The following is a 27,631-nucleotide window of genomic DNA, read 5'->3' on the forward strand; positions in this document are numbered from 1 at the left end:
GGATTATTATGGCTCTGTACAAATTAACAAACTGACACATCATTGCATTCCAGCGATTCTGGAGGTGTGTTTAGCTTCTAAGGGTAACAATGGTAAATTTGCATATATTCAGCAGTGATGCACTGGGAGACATCTCAAGCTCACTCCAATCTGAATTATTGCAAATTCTTTCTGTTTTAAGAAAGCAAACTTTTGTTTTTCTTACACTGTTAATGGTAGGGTTCTCAATCTTTGCACAGTTGGTTGTTGGGTGACTAGCATTATTATTCAGAAAAGTGGTTGGAGCCTATAAAAGCCAATCTAAATTCACCTATTGATTTTCAAGGGGAATATTTACATTTCTGCCATTCTTGCACTGTTAATGGCACAAGCCTCAAACCTGGTATAGTTAATCATTGGGTGACTGGGGTTTAATTTCAGAAAGGGGGTGGAGCCACAAGTAGCCAATCAGATTTGTTTCATTCCAATGCAAATTATTGTTGCCAAACACTGCAAAGCTCACAAACTTGGTAATTGAGTAATTGATTAATTGTGTGTTAGGGTTAGGAAAATGGGCACAGCCAACACCAGCCAAATACATAAGCGGGCAACGCAGGGTCATAAGTGGGCGGAGACAAATACAAATTTTACTGGGAAAATGTAAACAGCAGCCATTCTTACACTGCTAATGGTAGGGTTCTCAAACTTTGCACAGTTGGTTACTGGGTGACTGGGGTTAATATTCAGAAAAGTGGGTGGAGCCTACAAAAAACAATCAAAAATTACCTATTGATTTTTCAGGGGAATATTTCATTGCTGCCATTCTTGCACTGTTAATGGCACAAGCCTCAAACCTGGTACAGTTAATCATTGCGTGACTGGGGTTTAAATTTATATAAGGGGGTGGAACCCCTAAACAACCTGATTTGTTTCATTTTAATGCAGGTTATTGATGACAAAGACCGCAAAGCTCACAAACTTGGTCATTGAGTAATTGATTAATTGTGTGTTAGGGTTAGGAAAGTGGGCGCAGCCAACACCAGCCAAATACATAATCGGGCAATGCCGGGTCATCAGTAGGCGGAGACAAATACAAATTTCACGGAGAAAATGTAAACTGCAGCAATTCTTACACTTTTAATGGTAGGGTTCTCAAACTTTGCACAGTTGGTCACTCGGTGACTGAGAGTAATATTCAGAAAAGTGGGTGGAGCCTACAAAAGCCAATCAAAATCCACCTATTAATCTTTAAGGGGAATATTTAATTGATGCCATTCTTGCACTGTTAATCACCTGTACCTGGTACAGTTGACCATTGGGTGATTGGGGTTCAAATTCAGAAAAGGGGTGGAGCCACAGCCAATCAGATTTATTTTATTTCAATGCAAATTATTGATGCCAAAGACCGCAAAGCTCACAAACTTGGTCATTAAGTAATTTTATGTTAGGGTTAGAAAAAGTGGGCGGAGCCAGCACCAGCCAAATACATACCTGGGCAATGCCGAGTCTTCAGTGGGCGGAGACAAACACAAATTTCACTGGGAAAATGTAAACTGCAGCCATTCTTACACTATTAATTGTAGGGTTCTAAAACTTTGCACAGTTGGTCACTGGGTGACTGGGATTACTATTCAGAAAAGTGGGTGGAGCCTACAAAAAACAATCACAATTCACCTATTGATTTTCAAGGCAAATATTTAATTGCTGCCATTTTTGCACTGTTAATGGCACAAGCCTCAAACCTGGTACAGTTGATCATTGATTAAATATTTAGAAAAGGGGTGGGGCCACAAACAGTGAATCAGATGTGTTTCATTTCAATGAAAATGATTCATGCCAAAGACCACAAATCTCACAAACTTGGTCATTGACTATTGACAATTGTGTGTTATGGTTAGAAAAAGTGGCCACAGCCAACAGCAGCCAAATACATACCTGGGAAACATTAGGACATCAGTGGGTGGAGAAAAATACAAATTTAATTGCCAGAATGTAAACTGCAGCCATTCTTACACTGTCTGTCAATGGCAGGGGTCTTAAACTTTGCACAGTTGGTCACTGGGTGACTGGGATTAATATTCAGAAAAGTGGGTGGAGCCTACAAAAGATAATTACAATTCACCTATTGATTTTCAAAGGAGTGGAGCCACAGCCAATTAGATTTATTTCATTTCAATGCCAATTATTGATGCCAAAGACCGCAAAGCTCACAAACTAGGTCATCATTGAGTAATTGTGTGTTAGGATTAGAAAAAGTGGACAGAGCTAACACTAGCCAATTACATACCCGGGCAACACCGGGCGACCAGCTAGTAGATATATAAATGGAAAATATTATAGAAAAGCTTATTGGAGAGCCTTGCTTGCTTTTGTTCTATGGATATTGAGAAAGGTATGCCAGTGGGTATTCTGAAATAGACTGCTAATCTGTAGGATCTATTTCCAATCATATAATTAGCCCCCGTGTTGTGATGGGAATTTCTGAGAGCTGGAATACCGTTGAGATGTTCAGTACCACTAAAAGTATCCCAATAAAGAGGAGAGTTCTAGTGTGTGATCTCATACCAAGATCGGTGAAAAACAGGGAGATCCAGTTACAGGACCAGAGCTGGAAAGAAGAGATCTCAGATGATCATGGGCAGTTTTCAAGAATCTGGGCTGGCAGCAGGATGTGATAGAAGCGCTAAGCTGGCTGTGCCCTATATGACCTTCATTCGATCATGTAATACAGAATACCCAGATCGGCTGTAGCGTTTTACAGAGTATATATAGCCAGGGCCGGATTTATACTCTTTACTGCCCAAGGCCACTGTCAGCAGCAGCCCCCCTTTAGTATAGATAGCCAGATGATCCTTCCCCTTCCCTCCAGTATAGGTAGCCCATTGCCCCTTCCCTCCAGTACAGGTAGCCTGATTACCCCCTTTTCCCTAGTATAGGTATCCTGATGACCCCTTCCTCTAGTATAGGAAGGCAGATGAACCCCCCCCACACACTTCTATATAAATATCCTGATGACCCCCCTCCCTCCAGCTTACTTAGCTAGGTGACCCTTCCCCTTAGAATAGCCTGCTGTCCACCCACCCTTGATCCTATGGTGCCCAAGGCCATGGCCTATGTGGCCTTGGCTTAAATCCTGCTCTGAATATAGTCTTGCCTTGATTCATCGCCATTGTCCTTCAGACTCCTCCTCCTCCACACATCCTATTGCTTTCTGTGCTCCACCGCCTCCTTTTTCTACCACTCTGACACTGCTCTACCATCACAGTCTGACTTCTCTTATTCCTATTTCTCCGATGTCCTCACTCGCCTGGGCAGTGAGACACTTTTTGCTTCTGGTGCTGCCCCTATAGCTGCATTCATGTAATAAAGGCACCTGGAAAAAAGGGCACGGGGATTGCCACTAGTAGAATAACGGTAAAATTACTGATATTCTACTAATTAATTCCGACAGTAAAATATCGGTAATCTTTATCCTACCGATACCTATTCCTTAACTCTCCCTCTACCTAACCCTTAAAACCCCCCTGGTGGTGCCTAACCCTTAATCCCCCACCCCTAGTGAAACCTAACACTAACCACCCCCCTTCATGTCGCCTAAACCTTAATCTCCTCCCACCAGAAAGCCACGATTTGTGGCAATGTGTGGAAATTTGGGTGCCCTAAAATAGAGGCAGCTAAGGCTTCCCGCTATGCAAATTGCGGTTTTACATAGTAAAACCACAATTTGCATAGCGAGAAGCCTCGGTGGCCACTATTTTATCAGGTCCCTCCAGGTCCCCAAATTTCTGCAAATCACGGCTTTTTGGCATTTACAATGGGCACCATGGGCGTAACAATCACCCCTGTGACCCCTACCATCGCAGAGGGGCCCAGAGGCTTTAGGGGCCCCTCCACCTCCCTCTCCCCAACCGCAAGTGCAGCCAATTAGCAAAGTAACCTCCCCATTCACTCACAAAAACCGTGTGCAGGAGTGTGTGTAATTTTTTCCCTGCTTCCAGAGGCTGCTTCACAGGAGAACACTCTCTGCTGCCTTTAGCTGGCTCTCGATCCTGTGGGGTTTGGGGAAAAAGGGGTTTCATGCTATCATTTTTGCAGAGGGGCCCTATTACGTCTAGTTACGCACCTGATGGGCACCTATGGCTATGCCCTTTTACCCAAGACAGCCGCGGTGCCCTGTTTTCTGGCTTTGCCTAAAGCCTGCTGCCCTAAATCATGTGATTCAGGTTGCTTTATGGACCTGGCCTGGATGTGGGAGGTAATCAGAGTGCTCGGAGGAAACCACGCAGACACAGGGAGAACATGCAAACTCTGTACGTCTAGTGCCCTAGCTGGATTGCGAACTGGGGACCCAGCACGGCAAGGCAAGAGTTCTATCCACTACCGTGCTGATTATTGTGTACTGTGAGATTAGTTTATTCACATTATTTGTTCACACTGTAATAAACAATCATTTATTTATTGATTTGGTGGTAATAAAAAATGTGATAACCTTTCCTTCAACGCAGAATTATTTGCATCCCATTGGCCATTGCTAGGATGACTTTGAAGGAAAGGACGCAACTCAGATTCTTGCTATGTTTACATAAACTATTTTGTGTTGCAGGATAATGGGAAATTAAGGATTGGCACCTACACAGGCCCTCTCCAGCAATGTACAGTATACTCTGGAGGTAAGTTTCTTGTTTCTAAGTTACAAGCTTCAGAAATCTGGACAAGGGTACTATTATCATAGCATTTGTATTAAACAGGTGGAACTCTTGTTCTGTTCTTGAGCTCCAAAAATTGTTTTGTGCTTGGACCGATAATGGTGTATAGCAGGGCTGCCCAATAGGTCGATCGCGATCTACCGGTAGATCGCGACCGCCTTCTTGGTAGATCGCGGCCGTCTCATAAATGTTTGTTGCGGCCAGCAGCTCATCGTGTTTAGCTGCTGGCCAATAAGGATGCAGGCGAGGAGAGAGGGCGGAGAGAGGCGGTGCGGCCGCTACGTCATGGCTGGGGGTGGCGACGGGCAGCCTGCAACGTGCGTGCTTGTAACGTGCCCGGCGCCGCCCCCAGCCATGACGTAGCGGCCGCGCCGCCTCTCTCTTCGCCGCCGCTTCTCCCCTGCATCCCATTGGCCTGCCAGAGTCTCTCCTCGCCGCCTCTTCTCCTCTGCCTGCCTGCTAACCTACGCTGCAGGTACATATGCCTGGAGGGCTGATATACCTGGCTAACCTACACTGGGGGCCCATATACCTGGCTAACCTACACTGGGGGCCCCATATACCTGGCTAACTACACTGAGGGCCCATATACCTGGCTAACTACACTGAGGGCCCATATACCTGGCTAACTACACTGAGGGCCCATATACCTGGCTAACATACACTGGGGGCCCATATACCTGGCTAACTGCACTGAGGGCCCATATACCTGGCTAACATACACTGAGGGCCCATATACCTGGCTAACCTACACTGGGGGCCCATATACCTGGCTAACCTACACTGGGGGCCCATATACATGGCTAACATACACTGGGGGCCCATATACCTGGCTAACGTACACTGAGGGCCCATATACCTGGCTAATCTACACTGAGGGCCCATATATCTGGCTAACCTATACTGAGGGCATGTAACCTATGCTGCAGGCACATATACCTGGCTAACCTACGTGGGGGGGGGGGGGGGGTGTGCTTAGCATTTAAACCGTTGGTAGATCTCCTGGCCTCGGCAAATTTTAAAGTAGCTCGCGAGCCGAAAAAGTGTGGGCACCCCTGGTGTATAGTACTTTATTTAGTGCATTGATTTAGTACACAAGCGAAAACTGGGGTCCAACAAGACAACAGTGCAGGGGCTCACCTGGTCCAGCAAGGGTCCATGCTATGCAAATGTCCAGATAAAAGAAAACATTCAGTGCTCAACTGCAGTTATACACTCACAAATTTAGTTTAAAGTAACTACGGTACCTTTTATGAAGAAAACTCTACTGCTATACCGTGCAACTTTACCATCTTCTCTAAGGCTCTTGTTTTTTAAAGTCTGAAGAATACCCTGCCCAGTCATGTTGCATTTGGACTTCTGGATATGAAAGTCTGAGGCAGGGAACACACGTTACAATTGTGCGTGTTTTGCAGCACACCTCAAAAGGCCTACTTCCACTCTCACCATTATAGTCAATGGACAGCTCACAAAAAGCAAACGCAGAACTTAAAGTGAACCTTAAAGAGAATCTGTATTGTTAAAATCACACAAAAGTAAACATACCAGTGCGTTAGGGGACATCTCCTATTCCCCTCTGTCACAATTTCGCCGCTCCCCGCCGCATTAAAAGTGGTTAAAAACAGTTTTAAAAAGTTTGTTTATAAACAAACAAAATGGCCACCAAAACAGGAAGTAGGTTGATGTACAGTATGTCCACACATAGAAAATACATCCATACACAAGCAGGCTGTATACAGCCTTCCTTTTGAATCTCAAGAGATCATTTGTGTGTTTCTTTCCCCCTGCATCTCTCATGCACTGAAGTTTCAGGCTGCTCTTTTCTTCCTGCAAACAGCTTTGCCCTTGTCTGTAATTCCTCACTATGTGAAAGCCCAGCCAGCTCAGAGGACGATTTATCCAGCTTGTAAAAGATAAGAGAGAAGAGAGAAGCTGCTCTAATGTAAATAACACACAGGCAGTGTGCATAGAGGGGCCTGGAAGGCGGAGTTCATAGCAGAACCACAACACTGAAGAACTTGGCAGCCTTCCAGACACAGGCTGACAAGTCTGACAAGAGATAGATAAGTTGATTTATTACAGAGACTGTGATAGTACAAAGTGCTGCAGTAAGCCAGAACACATTAGAATAGCTTTTGGAACTTGTAGGATGATAAAAAACAGGATGCAATTTTTGTTACGGAGTCTCTTTAAGCCAGAAAAAAAAATGAGTTTTACTCACCTGGGGCTTCTACCAGTCCCCTGCAGCAGTCCTGTGCCCTCGCAGCCACTCAGTAATCCTCTGGTCCCCCGCTGCCAGCTAGTTTTGTTTTTGCCGACAGGCCCGTCAGGACTGGCCACCCGTATCTTTCTCCGCATTCCCGACTGTAATTAGCGCTATTGCGGACCGCAATGCATACAAAAATACGGATTGCCGCATATCTATGTGTGCGTAATGCGGTAACGCGTATTTTTGTACGCGTTGCGGCCCGCAATAGCGCTAATTACAGTCGGGAATGCGGAAAAAGATACGCGTGGCCTGTCGGCAAAAACGAAACTAGCTGGCAGCGGGGGACCAGAGGATTAGTGAGTGGCTGCGAGGGCACAGGACTGCTGCAGGGGGCTGGTAGAAGCCCAAGGTGAGTGAAACTCATTTTTTTTCTGGCTTAAGTGTCCCTTTAAGTAGCGCACCACAAACCCATGAACACGCTCACACAAGTGTGTTCCTAGCCTGATTGAAGCAGCCATAGCTATACCTCCACCACCCTATATGAACATATACAGGGGCGTAGCAATAGGGGGTGCAGAAGTAGCAACCGCATCGGGGCCCCGAAGGGCCCTCCCTCAACTACAGTATTAGCTCTTTATTGGTCCTGTGCTCATAGTAATCACTTCTATAGATACTTTGAATAGTGGTAATCAGTAACAAACTGCTCCCCATCCCCTTCTTGCACCTCTAACACTGTAGTTGCCATTGGAAGGTTTTGGTGCGCCGTATCAATTTTTATGTATAGAGTGCTTGGGGGGCCCCATTGTAAAACTTGCATCGGGCCCACAGCTCCTTAGCTACGCCACTGAACGTATATGTGTAGGGTAGGGTTCTGTTTCATATAAGCTTGATAGATCTTTCCTGAAGTAGTGGATTTGCACAGACTGTGCCTCATTAATGTCTCTTCCGTAGGTTCATCAGACATTATATGTGACCTGCTTGGAGTGAAGGGGAAGGAAATTCTCTACGTGGGAGATCACATATTTGGGGACATTCTGAAGTCAAAGAAAAGGCAGGGATGGAGGACATTTCTTGTTGTGCCTGAACTGGCTAAGGAGCTTAATATCTGGACTGAGAAAAGCGGTTAGTGCCCATTATGCTGTACAGATGATGTTTCTAAAGGCCCATACACACGTCGGATTTGCGCGAACGACGGGTCGTTTGAACGTTCCGTCGTTCGCACGTTTCCGCATGAAATCCGGCGTGTTATGCTGTACAGATGATGTTTCTAAAGGCCCATACACACGTCGGATTTGCGCGAACGACGGGTCGTTTGAACGTTCTGTCGTTCGCACGTTTCCGCATGAAATCCGGCGTGTGTACAGACTATCGTTCGGGAGATAAGACTGGTTACCAACGATCCGCCGGGCGGATCGCTGGTAACCAGTCTTATCTCCCGAACGATAGTCTGTACACACGCCGGATTTCATGTGGAAACGTGCGAACGACGGAACGTTCAAATGACCCGTCGTTCGCGCAAATCCGACGTGTGTATGGGCCTTGAGGGCCTTGTAGAGACCTTTTGTCAAGGTCTTCTAAAGAGCCCTAATGTTGCAGTGACCGCCATTGTGGCACACTTCTATCCAAATATGCAGACACTAGCTAATTCCTTTTCTGCTCCATAAAGATACACAATGCTACAACTCTGCACTGCGTTGCCTAAGAGAGGGTGTTATAATAGTAATAGTAAGGTGGGGACACATGGTGGAATCTGAAAGACCCTTTTAGTAAAGGTAATAAACAGCCTCCCAGTTGTTTTACCCCCTCCCAGTGGAATGAAATCTTAGTTTTATGGACTGTCCCAATCATTGTAATTCTCTGGGATCTTCTATAAAACTGATATAGACCACATGACAACCATCCACACTGCCAAATACTGCTACTATACTGTTCTGAAAGGAAGCCACAGCAAGCACTTCTTTGAATCTCCCACAGGGATTCCCCAATGGTCCATTGTTCTTGGTCAATGTGAAGTCTTGACATAACTTTTTCCCAAACAACTGTACGTTTTTTTAATTTATGAGCAATCTACTTTGGTATTATAATAGTTTAAACTGTATCAAAGTTCACTTTTAAGCTGGATGGCTCATTTAAACTTTGTGGCACTCAACTTCTTTCTAAGTTTTTTATTTCTCCGAGGTCAACGTGAACACGTAAACATTTGTATGTGTTTTATAGGCTGGCCATAATCAGACTACAAGAGTGATCCACCAATCAGCAAGCTGATCACCTAGTAATTTAATCATTAGTGATGGTCATGTCTAGGAGAACTCATGGAGAAGCATGTGATTTGTTTGGTCAGCTGATAGATTTGCAAAGCTATGATTTGCTGCGATCACATCCTGCTTTAGCACATGATCATGACTAGCAAATCAGAGACTTGCATATCTATCACCTGACCAAAATCCTCTATGAATTTGCCTTGCTGGAGAAATCCTACTTGAATTGATCACTCCTATCTCTGGCTTCTGATGAAAATATATTACACCCATCAATTCCATTAAATTCAGCCACCAATCCAACAATGAAGACCCAGGTAAATGGATGGGTCCATGACTGGCTGGGAACTCCATACATAATATGGGCAGGTTCTGCTTGGACGAAATTGCTTGACACTAAGTGGTTAGAAAAACCCAGCCTAGTCCTCAGAATTTCAGGAGGACTGACTGACTTCTGGGACATTAAATTGTCAGACAACTAACCAGAGAGGCAATTTAGGAAATACTAAAAAATATAGGTAGGTTGTATGTTTTAAAAGCAAGACACAATACAAGCTCTCCTTTTAAGATCCAATTCTCTGGTGATATGGGGAACTCCTCTTTCTGAGTCTATCTTCCTTTTTGAATAAGTTGTATGTATTCTTTTTGTCAGCAAACCATATTTATAGTACGAACACTCATAAAACCTTGTTTTTCAGAACTTTTCAGTGAACTGAAGGGCCTGGATATTCTGCTGACTCAGTTATATCAGTAAGTCTCACCAAAATCACTCACACTTCCCCTGAATGCTGAGCATAAATGACAAAAAAATACTGAAATACAAAAAAAGGTAAAATTCCATGTGTTGATAAAACTATACAAGTGCTGCATCCATTGGCAGAACCAGAGCAGGATCATCTAGTGGTCATCAGGGGGCCCACCTACTACTTTCTTTGACCCCTCTTTACCTCAGCTTACTGAAAAAACCATAAGGGGGACCTAAAGGAATTACCTTGCCTAGGGCCCCATTTCAACATAATCCTTCACTGGGCAGGACAGTCTAAAAGCATATTCTGTAAGGTAACCTCCCTGGCATTATGATTATTTCCAGATTGAAGGTCTAAAAGCCATGCAATTTTTTTTACAAGCTTTTAGACCCTAAAACAAGAGGCAAGACATACCGCAGCAGCTCCTGCATGAAACTCACTCAGGCACGGGATTACCACCCTGTTCTGTGGCTTTCTGTCCTGAGCCTGACTCTGGATTACCTTTAAGGAGGTTTTAAAGCATAACGTTGGCATTACATTTTGAAATGGGGAGAAATATGATACTCATCTCTCCCTTAATATCTGCTTGGTTCCCTTCTACATTAATCCAGAGCTCTGTTTGCCCTTGGTGCCAGATGAAGAAGCAACCGATTCCCCTCCCAATTATCTCCATATTCCACCTCTTCCATTAGTTTAACTATGGGAAAGAAAGTTAATTCCACTGACAGGGCTGCAACCCTCTTATCTTTTTCATAGTTCCTGAAATGGCCAAAAACGGCTAGTGGCATTGTTGATTTGGTCAGGCATTTTATGTATAGCATATTTGATTATTTGCCTCAGGCACAACTGCCATGGGAACCGGGCATTCTCCGGGGTTTGTGTAAGTTATAGGCCTCCACTGCCCCAGTGTGGAGAATCAGGAGCAATGTGACATTATTCCTGTGCTTCTGACCATCTGTACTGCAGAGTAGCAAACGTATACCCACAGGAATTATACATGGCATGAAGTCATCTTTACCTGGGCCCAGGTTCTGCAGCCATATAAAGGGTACCTGAAGTGACATGTAACGTGATGAGATAAATACATGTACAGTACCAATTCATTTTCAACTAGGCTGTTTTTTTTACTGTAAAGATTAAAAATGCAGGGCTAAATAACAGTTTTCTTGCAGTCAAACTGCAGGGGGGACTGTAGCCGAACCTCTACTATTAAGTATGTAGAGATTATAATACTTTGTGTGGAGGAAAAAACACATCTGAGTGCAGGGAAGAGATAAAAATTTCAATAGAGTAGAATATCAGTTATCTGGAACTCAGCTACGGTAACTGGCACTCTCAAGTAATCTATTATGAAAGTTCTCCCTGTAACTCATTAATACAGAGCAGTGCACAGTGGAAAACACATACCAGAGCTCCAGACGCAATCCTCTTCCGTTCTTGTAGCTACCAGATGTTCTGCTGCAGCCTCTGTACGGCTTCTGATGTGTCACCTGACACACATTAGGAGCCGCAAGGAGGATGCAGCAGAGCAGCTGGCAACTGTAAGAAGAAAAGTGGATGGCGCCTGAGGCCTTTGTATGTGTGTTCTGCTGTGTCCTGCTCTGCATTAGTGAGATAGAGGCCTGGGGGGGGGGGGGGGGGAGGGGGATTACTGTTATATAGAGGCCACCTATGCATTATCAGTCAATCACTGCCTGTGCTGGATAACGGGCTCTACTGTAGTTCAAAATGTACCTGTATGGGAGCTATTACATACAGTGGGTTGCAAAAGTATTCAGCCCCCTTGAAGTTTTCCACATTTTGTACTATTACTGCCACAAACATAAATCAATTTTATTGGAATTCCACATGAAATACCAACACACAGTGGTGTACACATGAGAAGTGGAACGAAAATCATACATGATTCCGAACATTTTTTACAAATAAATAACTGCAAAGTGGTGTGTGCATAATTATTTGGCCCCCTTTGATCTGAGTGCAGTCAGTTGCCTATACACATTGCCTGATGAGTGCTAATGACTAAATAGAGTGCACCTGTATGTAATCTAATGTCAGTACAAATACAGCTGCTCTGTGAGGGCCTCAGAGGTTGTCTAAGGCCCAGTGCACACCAAAACCGCTAGCAGATCCGCAATACGCTAGCGGTTTTGGGAGCTGATTTCAGAGCGATTCTAGGTATGTTTAGAGAGGTTTTCTAAACATACCTAGCGGTTTTGCGTGCGTTTTTGTGTAGCAGATTACACATATTGTTACAGTAAAAGCTGTTACTGAACAGCTACTGTAACAAAAATGCCTGGCAAACCGCTCTGAACTAGCGTTTTTCAGAGCGGTTTGTGTTTTTCCTATACTTTACATTGAGGACGAAACGCTTCCGAAAACTGCAAACGCGCAGTAGGAGGCGCGTTTGCGGCTTGGCAAAAACCGCAAACCGCCGGTGTGCATCATCCCATTGCAATACATTAGACAAGCGTTTTTAAAGGCGGATGCGGCCGGCGGATCGCTCCAAAAACCGCTCGGTGTGCACTGGGCCTAAGAGAATATTGGGAGCAACAACACTGTGAAGTCCAAAGAACACACAAGACAGGTCAGGGATCAATTTGAGAAATTTAAAGCAGGCTTAGGCTACCAAAAGATTTCCAAAGCCTTGAACATCCCACAGAGCACTGTTCAAGCGATCATTCAGAAATGGAAGGAGTATGGCACAACTGTAAACCTACCAAGACAAGGCCATCCACCTAAACTCACAGGCCGAACAAGGAGAGCGCTGATCAGAAATGCAGCCAAGAGGCCCATGGTGACTCTGGACGAGCTGCAGAGATCTACAGCTCAGGTGGGAGACTCTGTCCATAGGACAACTATTAGTCATGCACTGTACAAAGTTGGCCTTTATGGAAGAGTGGCAAGAAGAAAGGCATTGTTAACAGAAAGCATAAGAAGTCCCGTTTGCAGTTTGCCACAAGCCATATGGGGGACACAGCAACCATGTGGAAGAAGGTGCTCTGGTCAGATGAGACCAAAATTGAACTTTTTGCCCAAAATGCAAAACGTTATGTGTGGCGGAAAACTAACACTGCACATCCCTCTGAACACACCATCCCCACTGTCAAATATGCTGGTGGCAGCATCATGCTCGGGGGGTGCATCTATTCAGCAGGGATAGGATAGCTGGTCAGAGTTGATGGGAAGATGGATGGAGCCAAATACAGGGCAAACTTGGAAGAAAACCTCTTGGAGACTGCAAAAGACTAGAGACTGGGGCTGAGGTTCACCTTCCAGCAGGACAACGACCCTAAACATAAAGCCAGGGCAACAATGGAATGGTTTAAAACAAAACATATCTATGGCCTGCTGCCAGACAAGCATCCCCTGCTGACCTGCTCCATACACTTCACAGCCCTCTGTCCACAAATAACCTCAACACCCATCCTCGCTCCAACCTTATTTCCATCCATCCCACCCACAAACACATACTCCCGCTACCCTGCGGTCTCTGGAATGCCAGATCCGTCCGCAACAAACTTACAGCAGTCCACAACCTCTTCCTCTCCAAATCCCTCACCATCCTTGCACTCACTGAGACATGGCTCACCCCCTCTGACTCTGCCCTCTCCTATGGGGGTCTTCACCTCAGTCACACCCCCAGACCAGACAACAGGACCGGGGGAGGGGTGGGTCTGCTCATCTCCCCATCCTGCACCTTCCGTGTCCTCACACCACCTACCTCTCTACAATTCACATCCTTTGAGGCCCACACCATTCGCCTCTACCACCCCCTCCCTGCCATTGTTGCGGTCTTATACCGCCCTCCGGGCTCCACCCCACAATTTCTCGATGACCTTGCCTCCTGGCTCCCTCATATCCTCTCCTCTGACCTCCCCACCATCATCCTTGGGGATTTCAATATTCCCATCGATGAAGCCCAGAGCTCTGCTGTGACCCGGCTACTCACCATTGCCAACTCACTTGGACTTGTACAACACGCCAACACCCCCACTCACACTGCAGGTCACACTCTCGACCTTGTATTCACTAAATCCACCACCATTGCAGACCTTGACATTTCACCCTTTCCACCCTCAGACCATCACCTTCTCACCTTCAACCTCCTCACGGAAGGCACCTCCAAATTAGCCACCCACCCACCTGGTCGATGGCAGCGAGACCTACGCAAGCTCAACCCTAGTGTCCTTGCTGACCCCCTCCATGCCCTCTCCTCCACTCTCCCCACCCTAACCTGTCCTAATCTTGCTGCAGCTCAGTATCGCCAAACTCTCTCATCAGCCCTAGAGAAAGCTGCTCCACCAATATTTCGCCACAACCGACCCCCTAACCCCCAGCCCTGGCGCACTACCCATATTCGCATCCTCCAGAGGAAAACACGCGCCACTGAACGGAAATGGAGAAAAACTAGACTTAACCAGGATTTCCTACAGTACAAGACCAACCTGCTGCAGTTCCACACTGCCCTTGCTCATGCGAAGCAGGAATACTTTACCAAGCTCATCGGAGCACAAGCTTCCAACCCCCGGCGTCTTTTTGCCACCTTCAACTCCCTGCTTAAACCCACCCCCCCACCCTCCGTTTCCTCCCTCTCTGCCACAGATTTAGCCACCCACTTCACCAACAAAATTGTCTCCATCCGCCAGGAAATATCCAATCTCCAATCTTCACCTCCCACCCCCTCCCAACCAGCTCCTCCTCCACCCTATCCTCCCCTCACATCCTTCACTCCTACTACCACCGAGGAAGTCAACCACCTACTGCAGACTTCCCATACGACTACCTCCCCCCTTGACCCCATCCCTTCGGATTTACTCCAGCCTCACTTCACGGAATTGGCCCCAGTCCTCACTACCCTGTTCAACCTCTCCCTATCCACAGGCACCTTCCCCACAGACTTCAAGCAGGCCATTGTACTACCCCTGCTCAAGAAACCCTCACTCGACCCCTCGCTACCCTCCAACTACCGTCCTATCTCCCTCCTCCCCTTTGCCTCAAAACTCCTTGAGCGTCTGGTTCACAAACGCCTGACCCAGTACCTCAATGCTAACTCACTGCTAGACCCACTCCAATCTGGATTTCGGCCTGCCCACTCAACCGAAACTGCTCTCACCAAAGTGGTCAACGACCTTGCCTTAGCTAAAGCTGAAGGTAAATACTCCATTCTCCTCCTCCTTGACCTGTCAGCAGCTTTTGACACAGTAGATCATCCCCTACTCCTCCAGTCCCTCCAGTCCTTGGGCATTCACGATCTCGCCCTGTCCTGGCTTTCATCCTACCTCTCCAACCGCTCCTTCACGACCACATTCAATGAGTCCTCGTCCACCCCCAACCACCTCTCGGTGGGAGTCCCCCAAGGTTCGGTCCTTGGCCCCCTACTGTTCACCCTATACACATCCTCCATTGGCAAGGTTATCTCCTCCATGGGTTTTAACTACCATCTGTATGCAGATGACACCCAGATCTACCTCCACACCCCTGACATATCCACCACTACCATGGACAAGGTCTCCTCCTGCCTATCCGCCATCTCCTCCTGGATGTCTGCTAGGTTCCTGAAACTAAATCTAGACAAAACGGAATTTATGATCTTCCCACCCCGGCCATCCACGAACCTCCCAGATGTGCATGTCACTGTTAACCACACTACCATTCGCCCTACCTCTCAAGCCCGCTGTCTAAGTGTCACCCTGGACTCCACACTCTCCTTCACTTCCCACATCCAAAACCTCACAAAGTCCTGCAACTTCCACCTTCGTAACATCTGTAAGATTCGCCCTTTCCTGACCTCTGCCACCACCAAACTCCTCATCCATGCCCTCATAATTTCCCGCCTTGACTACTGCAATGCCCTGCTGTCTGGTCTCCCTATGACCCGAACAGCCCCACTGCAGTCCATCATGAATGCGGCAGCCAGAATTATCCACTGCTCCCACCGCTCCACCACGGCAGATCCCCTCCTAGAATCCCTCCACTGGCTTCCTATCCAGTCCAGAATCAGATTCAAGATACTGTGTCTGACCTACAAATCTGTCCACAAAACCTGTCCAACCTACATTTCCGATCTTACTCAGAGGTACACACCTAGCCGCTCACTCCGCTCTTCCAATGAACTTCGCCTAACCACCCCCCGCATCACCCAGTCCCATGCACGCCTCCAGGACTTCTCAAGAGCTGCTCCAACACTATGGAACTCCCTACCTCCACCCATTAGGGCAGCCCCCTCCTTCAACATCTTCAAGAAAGCCCTGAAAACTCACCTTTTCACTCTGGCCTACTACCCCTCACAAGTGCTCTAAACCTACAGCTGAACTCTGGTCCCCTACCATTCGTGTCCTTACCTCTCCCTCTAGATTGTAAGCCTTTGGGCAGGGTCCTCCTCCTTTTGTGTCCTACCTGATCTGGCACCTCCATTACTGTGAACCCATGCCATGCATTTGAGTGAACCTAACTTGCCTAATCTCCATGCTTCATCCAGTGACTAAGCATTACCTTGTACTAATACTGTGCTGTGTGATCTGGTTTTCTTGTATTCCTGTATTGTCATATTGCTGTATGTCAACCCTAAATATTGTCTGTAACCTAAATTAATGTTCAGCGCTGCGTAATATGTTGGCGCTTTATAAATACAATAAATAATAATAATAATAATAATAATAATATGTGTTAGAATGGCCCAGTCAAAGTCCAGATCTAAATCCAATCGAGAATCTGTGGCAAGATCTGAAAACTGCTGTTCAGCTGGAGCTGTTTTGCAAAGAAGAATGGGCAAGGATTTCAGTCTCTAGATGTGCAAAGCTGGTAGAGACATACCCTAAAAGACTGGCAGCTGTAATTGCAGCAAAAGGTGTTTCTACAAAGTATTGACTCAGGGGGCCAAATAATTACGCACACCCCACTTTGCAGTTATTGATTTGTAAAAAATGTTTGGAATCATGTACGGTTTTTGTTCCACTTCTCATGTGTACACCACTTTGTATTGGTCTGTCACGTGGAATTCCAATAAAATTGATGCATGTTTGTGGCAGTAATGTGACAAAATGTGGAAAACTTCAAGGGGGCCGAATACTTTTGCAACCCACTGTATACGAACTACCCACAAGTATTTGAGATAGTCAAAATCAATTTTAAATAAAGATTTTAACCTTTCAATACAAAATTAGGCTATGGGAAATTACTACTAAAGGTGGCCATACATCAGGCAAATTGGCAGCCAATCGACCATCCAATCGCCAAGAGCATGCCCGGTCGACGATGCAACCAATTTTGGGCCAAATGAAATAAACGTAAAGATAGAATTCAGGAGTACAGTTCAATAACAAGCAGAAAAAAACAAAATATCATAAAAAAAAAATTGAGGCCAAAATCGGTTACCTGTATCGATTGGACATGCTGCAAAATGTAGGGCCAACGTGCTTGATCCTGTACACAGCGGTAATGGCGTGTGATATCAGGATGAGTAAAGAACACAACGGAACCCCTGGTGCTGAACACCCCCCCCCCCCCTAACTGCTTTGGTCAGTGTTCGCCGCTGGCTCCGTCTCCACACGCACCCCACCTGGTTACCGGTGTAATGTGGGTGTGTGAGTCAATCGTTGCATCATAGTCATTTTGCATTCTTTATAGTAATTCCTTATCCAAAAGCTCACTTACCCACCTTCTGGTCTTGGCTAGTTTATAAATATTATCATTATGTATTTATATAATGCAGGGCTAGATAGAATCCATACATATGTCATGTCTGCCATCCTGCTGTTATTTCATTCTGCATGTTTGCCCTCTGTTATATCCCTGAACTTCCCCTCTTCCAGGCACATGGACAGCGGCAGCAGTGAGCACCCGGATATCAGCAAAATTCAGAAGCAGATTCAGGTATTGATCCAACTTCACTGGCAGATGTATTCTCAATGTGCAGTGAGCCATAACAGTCAGACTACCGTATAGATATTACAGTGTGGCATGGGTGTCTTTAATTGCCAAGTAGATGGAAGTTATACTTGTAGAAAGCCTTGGCACCTTCTATATTAGAGGCCGCCAGCATAGCAGGTGCCTGTAGGCTTCACTGAATCCCGTTAAGCAGAGCCATAGCAGTGCATACTGTCACCTCTGAGGTCATATTGTCATCAGCTGTTCTGAATTCCCTGGCCATTATTCAGGAACCCCTGTACATCTACCATTTCTGTAATGATGGCTTCATTGACCTACAAGGAAAATGTAGGAACTCAGTTCAATTATTATTATGATAGGCACACCAATCCAAATAATTTTGATGTATTATGTACAGTTCTGCTGCTTAGTGTTGTGACAGGTTTGATTTAAAGGCTCATTCATTGCAGTCCATGTTTGGGATGTCAGACTTCAGCAGTGTTCAGTAGTCCTTGTCCTTGTCCCCTGCCTTTTTAACTCTATCCATCTTTCTTTCATCTTATAAATAATAACTTTAACCACTTTATAAAAAAAAAACATTTAACCCCTTAGACCCTTTTTACTATAGCTCCGGACCGTGGCCATTTTCTGCATGTGATTTTGGATGTGGAATCACATCCTATTGAAATGAATAGGCTGCATCCGAATTCTGTGTGGGTGGGGATGATGTGTGCTGCTGTTTTCTGCAGCTCACATCCGAAATCCTATATGGCTATAGCAATTCAACTGCAGACTCACAGAATCACTAGTGCTGCGTCCGATTCGGTAACAAAAGTGCCAGCCCAGTGGGAACTAGAAATTACAAATTGTAACCCATGGAATACTTTTGCACAAAACCTGTGCCTTATCATAACTCTTTTGACTTATAAAACTTCATCACAATCTTTGCCCATTCACATGATCTGGCCCTTTAAAACATTCCTTACACTAACCTATGTTGCTAACCCTGTCCCGATACTTCTGTCCATCAATAGCCAAGAACTCTACACCTACCCTGACTTAAAGAGACTCCGTAACAAAAATTGCATCCTGTTTTTTATCATCCTACAAGTTCCAAAAGCTATTCTAATGTGTTCTGGCTTACTGCAGCAGCAGCACGTTCTACTATCACCATCTCTGTAATAAATCAACTTATCTCTCTCTTGTCAGACTTGTCAGGCCTGTGTCTGGAAGGCTGCCAAGTTCTTCAGTGTTGTGGTTCTGCTATGAATTCCCCCTTTCAGGCCCCTCTCTGCACACTGCCTGTGTGTTATTTAGATTAGTGCAGCTTCTCTCTGTTCTATTATCTTTTACAAGCTGGATAAATCTTCCTCTGAGCTGGCTGGGCTTTCACATACTGAGGAATTACATACAGGCACAGCTGTCTGCACTCTGCAGGAAGAAATAGCCTGACATTTCAGTGGAAGATAGCTGCAGGGGGAAAGAAACACACAAATGATCTCTTGAGATTCAAAAGGATGGCTGTATACAGCCTGCTTGTGTATGGATGTATTTTCTATGTGTGGACATACTGTACATCAATCTACTTCCTGTTTTGGTGGCCATTTTGTTTGTTTATAAACAAACTTTTTAAAACTGTTTTTAACCACTTTTAATGTGGCGAGGAGCGGCGAAATTGTGACAGAGGGTAATAGGAGATGTCCCCTAACGCACTGGTATGTTTACTGTTGTGCGATTTTAACAATACAGATTCTCTTTAAGCTGAAGACAAAATGTACACACACTTGCACAATTTAAGCTATTTCTATAAAATATTGGTAATGAAACTGTCCCTGTTGTGACTGGTTGATTTTAAAGTGAAACTAAACATTTTCCAGTTGACTAGCACTACTATCCAAAGACAGTGATAAAATGTCCTGCTGATCTTCTGCCTCTAATACTATTCGCCAAAGACCCTGAGCATGCATGCAGATCAGATGTTTCTGGCTGAAGTCTGACTAGAATAGCCACATGCTTCAGCAGTGTGATTCAGACTGTACTGATGCAAAATAGATCAGTAGGACTGCCAAGCAACTGGTATTGTTGAAAAACAATAAATATGGCAGCCTCCATATATTTCTCACCTAGGGTTTACTTTAAAGGTGAAAGGTATATGGAGACTGCCATATTTATTTAATTTTAAACAATACACATTACCTGGCTGTCCTGCTGAGCCTCTGCCTCTAATACTTCTAGCCATAGACCCCGATCAGATATTTCTGACAAAAATCTGACAATATTAGCCACATGCTTGTTTCAGGTTAGTGATTTAGACCCTACTGACCAGAAAAGCCTGCAGGACTGCCAGGAAATTGGTATTGTTTTAGAGGACATAAATATGGCAACCTCCATATCACTCTCACCTTAGGTTCACTATAAGCCTGTTACACACATCCAATTATGATTGACAAATGTTACCTCAACCGTGTAGTATGAGCGCTTACCTGCACAAGCTGTTCATAGTATTTAAAATCTGTTGGTATTCTCCTCATCCTAAATAAATATGGTAAAATTGGCCAGTCATAATGAATGTGTGTACCAGGCTTTACCAATCTGTCACACATAGTAGGTACAGTATCTTGTTGCTTAACCACTTGAGGACCCACCCTTTACCCCCCCTTAAGGACCAGCGCTGTTTAATGGGATCTGTGCTGGGTGGGCTCTGCAGCCCCCAGCACAGATCAGAGGGCACACAGAGCGATCAGATCGCCCCCCTTTTTTCCCCCCTATGGGGATGATGTGCAGGGGGGGTCTGATTGCTCCTGCCTGCAGGCATTTAGCGGGGGGCCACCTCAAAGCCCCCCTCCGCGGCGAAATTCCCCCCTCCCTCTCCTACCTGTCCCCTCCCCGGTGATCCGGGCTGCACAGGACGCTATCCGTCCTGTGCAGCCAGTGACAGGACGTCCCCTGTCACATGGCGGCGATCCCCGGCCGCTGATTGGCCGGGGATCGCCGATCTGCCTTACGGCGCTGCTGCGCAGCAGCGCCGTACAATGTAAACAAAGCGGATTATTTCCGCTTGTGTTTACATTTAGCCTGCGAGCCGCCATCGGCGGCCCGCAGGCTATTCACGGAGCCCCCCGCCGTGAATTGACAGGAAGCAGCCGCTCGCGCGAGCGGCTGCTTCCTGATTAATCAGCCTGCAGCTGGCGACGCAGTACTGCGTCGCTGGTCCTGCAGCTGCCACTTTGCCGACGCACGGTATAAGCGTGCGGTCGGCAAGTGGTTAAAGGATAACTGTCGCGAAAATATCAAAATTTAAAATATATGTAAACACATACACATAAAAAGTAGGTTTCTTCCAGAGTAAAATGAGCCATAAATTACTTTCCTCCTATGTTGCTGTCACTTACAGTAGGTAGTAGAAATTTGACATTACTGACAGGTTTTGGGCTAGTCCTTCTCTCCATAGGGGATTCTCAGCATGGCCTTTATTCTTCATAAAGACACTCCTTGAAAAAGATTTAGGGCCCATTTCCACTATCGCGAATTCGCATGCGTTTTTCGCATGCAAATTCGCATAGCAATACAAGTGAATGGGACTGTTTCCACTTGTCAGGATTCCTTTGCGTTTTTCTGTGCAGAAAAAATTCGCATGGCAGAGCCATCAAAATTCGCATACCGCATACCGCTATGCGAATCGCATACAATGTATTTAATAGGAAATTCGAATGAGGTTTGGGTATGCGAATTTTCATGCGAATTCGCATAGAAACAATGGAAAAGCACACCAGCACTGCCATGGTTAAATTCGCATACATCCATCATCCATGCGAATTCGCATGAAAATTCGCATAGACCCGCATACGAAATTCGCATCCGATTTTTTTATAGCGGCGATTCGCACCGCATAAGTGGAAATGCAGCCTTATAAAAAGATGCTGGCTAGTTGGATGGAGCAACTGCCATTCACTAAGTGCTTCTGAAAATAAAGAAACCCCTGAGAATCCCCATGAGAAGGTGGGCTAGTCCAAAACCTGTTGCTTCTGTCAGATTTCTAATACTTACTGTAAGTGAAAGCAACATAGTAGAAAAGTAATTAATGGCTCATTTTACTCTGGAAGAAACATACTTTTTATTTGTGTATGTTTACATATATTTTATATTTTAAGATTTTCGCGACAGTGGTTCTTTAACCATTTAAGCCTTCTGGACGTAAAAGCTACGTCCAGAAGGCCATGTGCGCTCCCGCGGCCGATTGCACGCGTGCTCCCAGCTGCGGATCGTTAGCCCAGGAATCGATGAATCGGGACATGGTGCCCAATGATTGATTCCTCTCCCTGGCAGAAAAAGCGACGGCTTCTCTCGGAAGCCTCGCTTTTTCTGCCTCTTACGACCCCCTACGTCCCTCTAAGCCTACATGTTACGCTTAGAGTGACGTCATGTAAACAAACTCAAGGTTGCCATCTTGTGGCCAAAAAGTAAAACTACATCTACATGTAAAAAAAAATACACATATTTACATAAAAAAAATGACTATTTACATCCCACCCTCCCAAAAATACCCAAATAAAATGTTTAATAAAAAAAAACAAAAAACATAACAATAAAAAAACACGTAAATATTTACCTAAGGGTCTAAACTTTTTAAATATCAATGTAAAGATGAAATATTTGTATTTTTTTTTTTTTAATTATAAGCTTGCAAATAGTGATGGATGCAAAACGGAAAAAAAATGCACTTTTATTTCCAAATAAAATATTGTCGCCATACATTATGATAGGGACATAATTGAAATGGTGTAATACCCAGGACTATTAGGTAAATACAATACGTGGGTTTTAATTATGGAGGCATGTATTATTTTAAAACTATAATGGCCGAAAACGAATAATGAATTTTTTCTTTTTTTTCTTATTCTTCCTGTTAAAATGCATTTACAGTAAAGTAGCTCTTAGCAAAATGTATCCCCCCAAAGAAAGCCTAATTGGTGGCGTAAAAAACAAGATATAGATCAGTTCATTGTGATAAGTAATGATAAAGTTATAGGCTAATGAATGGGAGGTGATAATTGCTCGGATGCATAAAGTGAAAACGACTGAAGGCTGAAGTGGTTAAATTTGTTCATTTAATGACTTATGTCCAGCTTTACAATTCATTTGCAGTAAACAGGAGTTTGACTCTGTTTCGGGCTTGTCATATTTATTTTATGTTCGCCTGACTCTGCTGTTCTTGTGTGCACAGAAAGTTACTCACGAGATGGACATGTGTTACGGGATGACTGGCAGCCTGTTCCGAAGCGGCTCTCGCCAAACACTCTTCTCCAGCCAGCTGATACGTTACGCCGATCTCTATGCAGCCACTTTCCTCAACCTCCTCTACTATCCCTTCAGCTACTTGTTCCGGGCGCTCCCTGTTCTGGTAGGTAGACGATAAAGGTAATGAAACAGAGTCTCGTGCAGTATTGTGATGTTCACTCAAACAGTTTTATTACCAGCAGTGGAAAGCTTATGCACAATGCAACTTTTTCCCTGTTGCAATCCTATTTGAAGACGCTACACAAAGCCCCGGTGTAAAACTAGCCTTATGGTGGCAATGTTACAATTTTTCTGTTCCATTGTACCCCAATTCGATTAAAACAATTGTTTGTGTAAAAGAAAATTGAGATTTTTTGGGGGGATTGATACATTTGATCGAAATTGTTTTTTTCAATTAAAATTGAAAGGTTTAAAAAATTAGATCAATTTTGGTAGAAACTATAAGTTTACATTCAAGAATAAAGAAACTTTATTTGGCAAAGTGACACATTAGATAACATGTATTTGTTCACTGTAATTAAAGTAGTGTTGGTGATTAGAATAAATGTTAATTTGTTAAAGTAAGGTACAGGTTGTTTGTGTTGTGTGCCTTTATACACATGAATGATGGCACAGAGAACACCCCATACATAGGCAAGTTTAGGGGGGATTACTGGTGCCAAGAATCCCCCCTCGGACAGGCATAAGTTGAGGCAGAATATCTACAGGCATCCTGCACCTCACAGCACTGCCCCCTTTCTTTCCCTGCTACAGATGACTTTGGATTTAGCAGCAGCAGCGTGTGTACAGAGCATGGAGCCTCTGGGGGGGAACTTGACAGAGCACAGAGCCAGGTATGAGCACAGCCACATGCCCCTGCTGTGTGCTAGTAAAGAAGGAAGTTAGGACCTCACAGAATGCTTCAGTTCCCCCTTCATTACAGATGTCACAGCTGTCCTCATTATTATCTGTATCCAAACTGCTCCCGATCGATCCTGTTGTCTATCAGGAGCAGATCAGACATGTTGGAAATAATAGTCCAATCCCGTCAATCAGACGGGAAATTGCATTGCGTGTACCCAACATGATGATGTCCTACCATATTATTATATTGTGCTTGGCTGAGGGAGACCTTTCAGGAATCCACCCCTTCCTTGATAATCCTGGGTTTGCCCCGCCATACCCATCAGTGATGGCACAGAGCACCCCATACACATTTATCAATTAAAATGTATAGATTATTAAATCTCATTTACATATTTTATTTGATCGTTTTTGGCGTGATTGTGTCAAAATCGAACATAAGTGTGGTACATCAGTTACAATAGTCTAATTTTGTTATTCAAGTGGGAAAAAAAACGATTGAAATTATTGAATCGACAAAAAAATAAGAAATTGTGATATGTGTGGCCACCATTAGGCTTTAAAGGATAGCAGTCCTCATCTGGGTCATATTGGAATATAGCAAATTCACTTTAAGACAGTGTGAATGACAAATGAAGGATGTTCTGGGTTAATCAAAAGAAATCTTGTGGAAGTTGCATGTAGCTTTAATTCTAACAGAACTGATTCACTAACCTCTAAGCAATCCCCACCATTGTCTGGTATCACCTAGATGAGGGTGGAGATACTAGCTGTTAATTAATCCAGTGCAGGTTTGCTGAGCCACTTATGATTTCTCCACAAGGGTTCCATTTTACATAGTATGAGAGTTTACCTACTCAATCTGCTCATAGTATTTAATATCTATTGACCATCGTACTACATGGAAGAGGTAAAACTGGCCAATCTTTGGCCAAACAGAATTTGATGTGTGCACCAGGCTAAAAAACGAGGGTCAACATATATTGAATACTATGAGCAGATTGTGTAGGGTCAGCTGGGATCGCCTGATGCCAGATACATGTGCTTGCCAGTTGCAGCCGGCCGAAGTAGCACAAACCTCCCCCCAAAATACTTACCGAGCCTGCAGCAACATCTAGCAGCCTTCCTGTACGTATTTGCAGGCTCAGATCGGCTTCCCCCATGCACGCAAGCCAGTGTCACCGGACTCGCATCAGGTCAGGTGACACGCTGGCTTCCGCACACAGATGCCAGAAGCTGCTAGGAGCCTGCGAGGAGGCACAGGAAAGCTGCTAGACGTCGCTGGAGACTTGGTAAGCATATTACAGCTTGCCAGCGCCTCCAAAAAGCCCCCGTTATCCATCAGGCATGACGGCTAGTTGAGACTTTCCAGGTTGCCTGAATTCCGTATAATAATGCTGTATTCAAAATCCTGTTGGTTCTCCTACTAAATGGAGGTGGCAAAATTGGATGTGTGTATGCACCCCAAGTAAATCAGGCTCTTGAAATGTAGTAATCATCATAATTGGGTGGCCAGTGAAAAAGAAGCAACGAATAAGAACGCAAATCCAGAGAGAATGCACTGCCTATATTAAAGTCACTTATGTAGGCTGGGTTTGTAGTGGTAGACTGTAAGCATTGCTGACAAAAAAAAAAAGCAGCTTTCTCTGTCTGAAATGGTTAAATTGTAGAAAATGTCACTGTCTAAAGTGAAATAATATGTAAAGAGGTATGTGCTCACAACCCTCACATATACAGTACTTCATGTGATGAATAAATTAAAATACAGTCCTCAAGAGGTGGCGCTCAAGGCTAGTAGAAAAGCTATATATAGTCCACTCCAAGGGATTCAGTGTCCCACAGACACAGCATCACTTCAATAGATGTGGATCTCTCAAACTCCTCTCCACAACGATCAATATAGTGAAACAGCGTGTGTGGCGACCTTTAATTAGGTCAGAATGCACCGTTCCCGGGTCGTCCTCCACCACTCTGGCAAGTATCTTTAAATCTTCCCCTCAATAGTAGTAATTGCTTGTCAACCTCAATAAAAAAGTGTAATACTGATAAAATATTTGATTATAAAATATTTGCACACTCACAAGTTCCAAACTTCAACAATCGCGTAGAGTAATTTGAACGGGCTCTCCCTAGTGTGTTGGCCAATAAATATTTTAGCAGTATTACGCTATGTAAGGTTTTTTATTGAGGTTGACAAGCAGTTACGGTACTACTATCGAGGGGAAGATTTAAAAGATACTTGCCAGAGTGGTGGGGGGATGACCCGGGAACGGTCCCAAGGCGCAGTTTGCCCTTATTAAATGGTGTGTCACTAAAGGGTGTGGTGAGGCTGTTTCACTATATTGATGCTTGTGGAGAGGAGTTTGAGAGATCCACATCTATTGAAGTGATGCTGTGTCTGTGGGACACTAAATCCATTGAGGTGGACTATATATAGCTTTTCTACTAGCTGTGAGCACCACCTCTTGAGGACACTGTCTAAAGTGAATTGCTCAAAATCCCTTTGCTAGCCCTGCAAGCTGGTTATTGCAGGGCTAAACTGCAAGCAGTTTATTTTCCAACATGCTTATTTATCCCCATGTCAAGATATCTGAAGCATACATGCAAAAAGGGTGCCAGGAAATTTGGCTGTGGGGTGAAGCCGAAAAACGTCTCACCCCGCTATTGCAAAGCTTCTGGCGGCGTTCATTACTATTCCCCCTCCAGGCCACCATGGACTCAGGTGTTAGATGCAATTTGACGGCCAGCTGTTGCTGGTGGTTGAATTGCACTGTATTTTTCATAATTAGGGCTGCATGTTTTGCCGGCACCTAAATTGCCTTCTGAGCACTGCCTCAGGCATTACTGCCTATGGCGGCGCCCAAATGTCCGGCGCCCTTTTTGCTTGATTTGCTGGAGGACCCCTTGCCTTGAACATGAGTAAGGGCTATATTCTGAAATGTTGTGCATTCTTTACAATGATATTGGTCAAGTCCCAGGTCTCTATAAATCACACACTTTTGTATGTTTACCCTGTACAGTCAGCATTAGAAGCCAATGATTTTTGAAAACAAAAAAACTTAAAGTACTGAGATGAAGACCTATGCCTTTTTTGGTTAATGAAATACTACATTTATACTTCACAGATGCCACATGAATCCACGGTAGACTATATAAGTCTGGATGGGTCTGATACCTGCAAGATGCTCGGACAACATCTGAAGCACATCAAAAGAGAAAATGTAAGTACAAGGCATGAACCTCATATGTAGCCAGTGAAAATGTCATGTTTGTTTACCATAAGTTACATCACAGGTTCTCAGCACGTATCTACCCCCAGGGGCTCCCCTGATAAGTTGGGGAAGAGGTTATGGCAAGACACTGGCCCATATGCAACTAATTTTTTTCTATTAAGTTTTCTGCTAGGAGATCTTTTTTGAATCATCTGTTTAAAATAACTTTTTCAGCACTTTGTCATTGAAAAAATACCAAAAGTATGTAAAAATGTACTGACAAAATTATTCTGTGTATTGTCTTGCTTCCTGGTGTGAAAATCAGGGCTAACCCGGATATCCGAACTTTTTTCAGCTGTCCGACCGGATTCGGATTCCAGATAGTTGGGCCCACGCCACGGTGCATAATAAGGAGGGCTGCCATGATGAGACAGATCGTCCTAGCTTGCTGAATGCTCACTGAGAGACATGCTCCAGTGCTGATGGCAGGGCTGCCTGTACAGTTATAAAC

General features: G+C 44.6%; 1 protein-coding gene across 1 annotated transcript in view; it reads left to right on the forward strand.

Annotated features, from left to right (window-relative positions):
• LOC137562980 (cytosolic purine 5'-nucleotidase-like) overlaps positions 1-27,631 on the forward strand; it is a 127,494-nt gene that overhangs the window by 94,327 nt on the left and 5,536 nt on the right. The window contains exons 12-17 of the mRNA XM_068274859.1: positions 4,583-4,649; positions 7,846-8,016; positions 9,851-9,902; positions 17,713-17,773; positions 22,992-23,168; positions 27,034-27,129. Of these exons, the coding sequence (XP_068130960.1) occupies positions 4,583-4,649; positions 7,846-8,016; positions 9,851-9,902; positions 17,713-17,773; positions 22,992-23,168; positions 27,034-27,129 (624 nt within the window). The remainder of the gene's footprint in view (positions 1-4,582; positions 4,650-7,845; positions 8,017-9,850; positions 9,903-17,712; positions 17,774-22,991; positions 23,169-27,033; positions 27,130-27,631) is intronic.

The sequence above is a fragment of the Hyperolius riggenbachi genome, chromosome 3 (assembly GCF_040937935.1).
Source record: "Hyperolius riggenbachi isolate aHypRig1 chromosome 3, aHypRig1.pri, whole genome shotgun sequence".
Lineage (NCBI taxonomy): Eukaryota > Metazoa > Chordata > Amphibia > Anura > Hyperoliidae > Hyperolius > Hyperolius riggenbachi.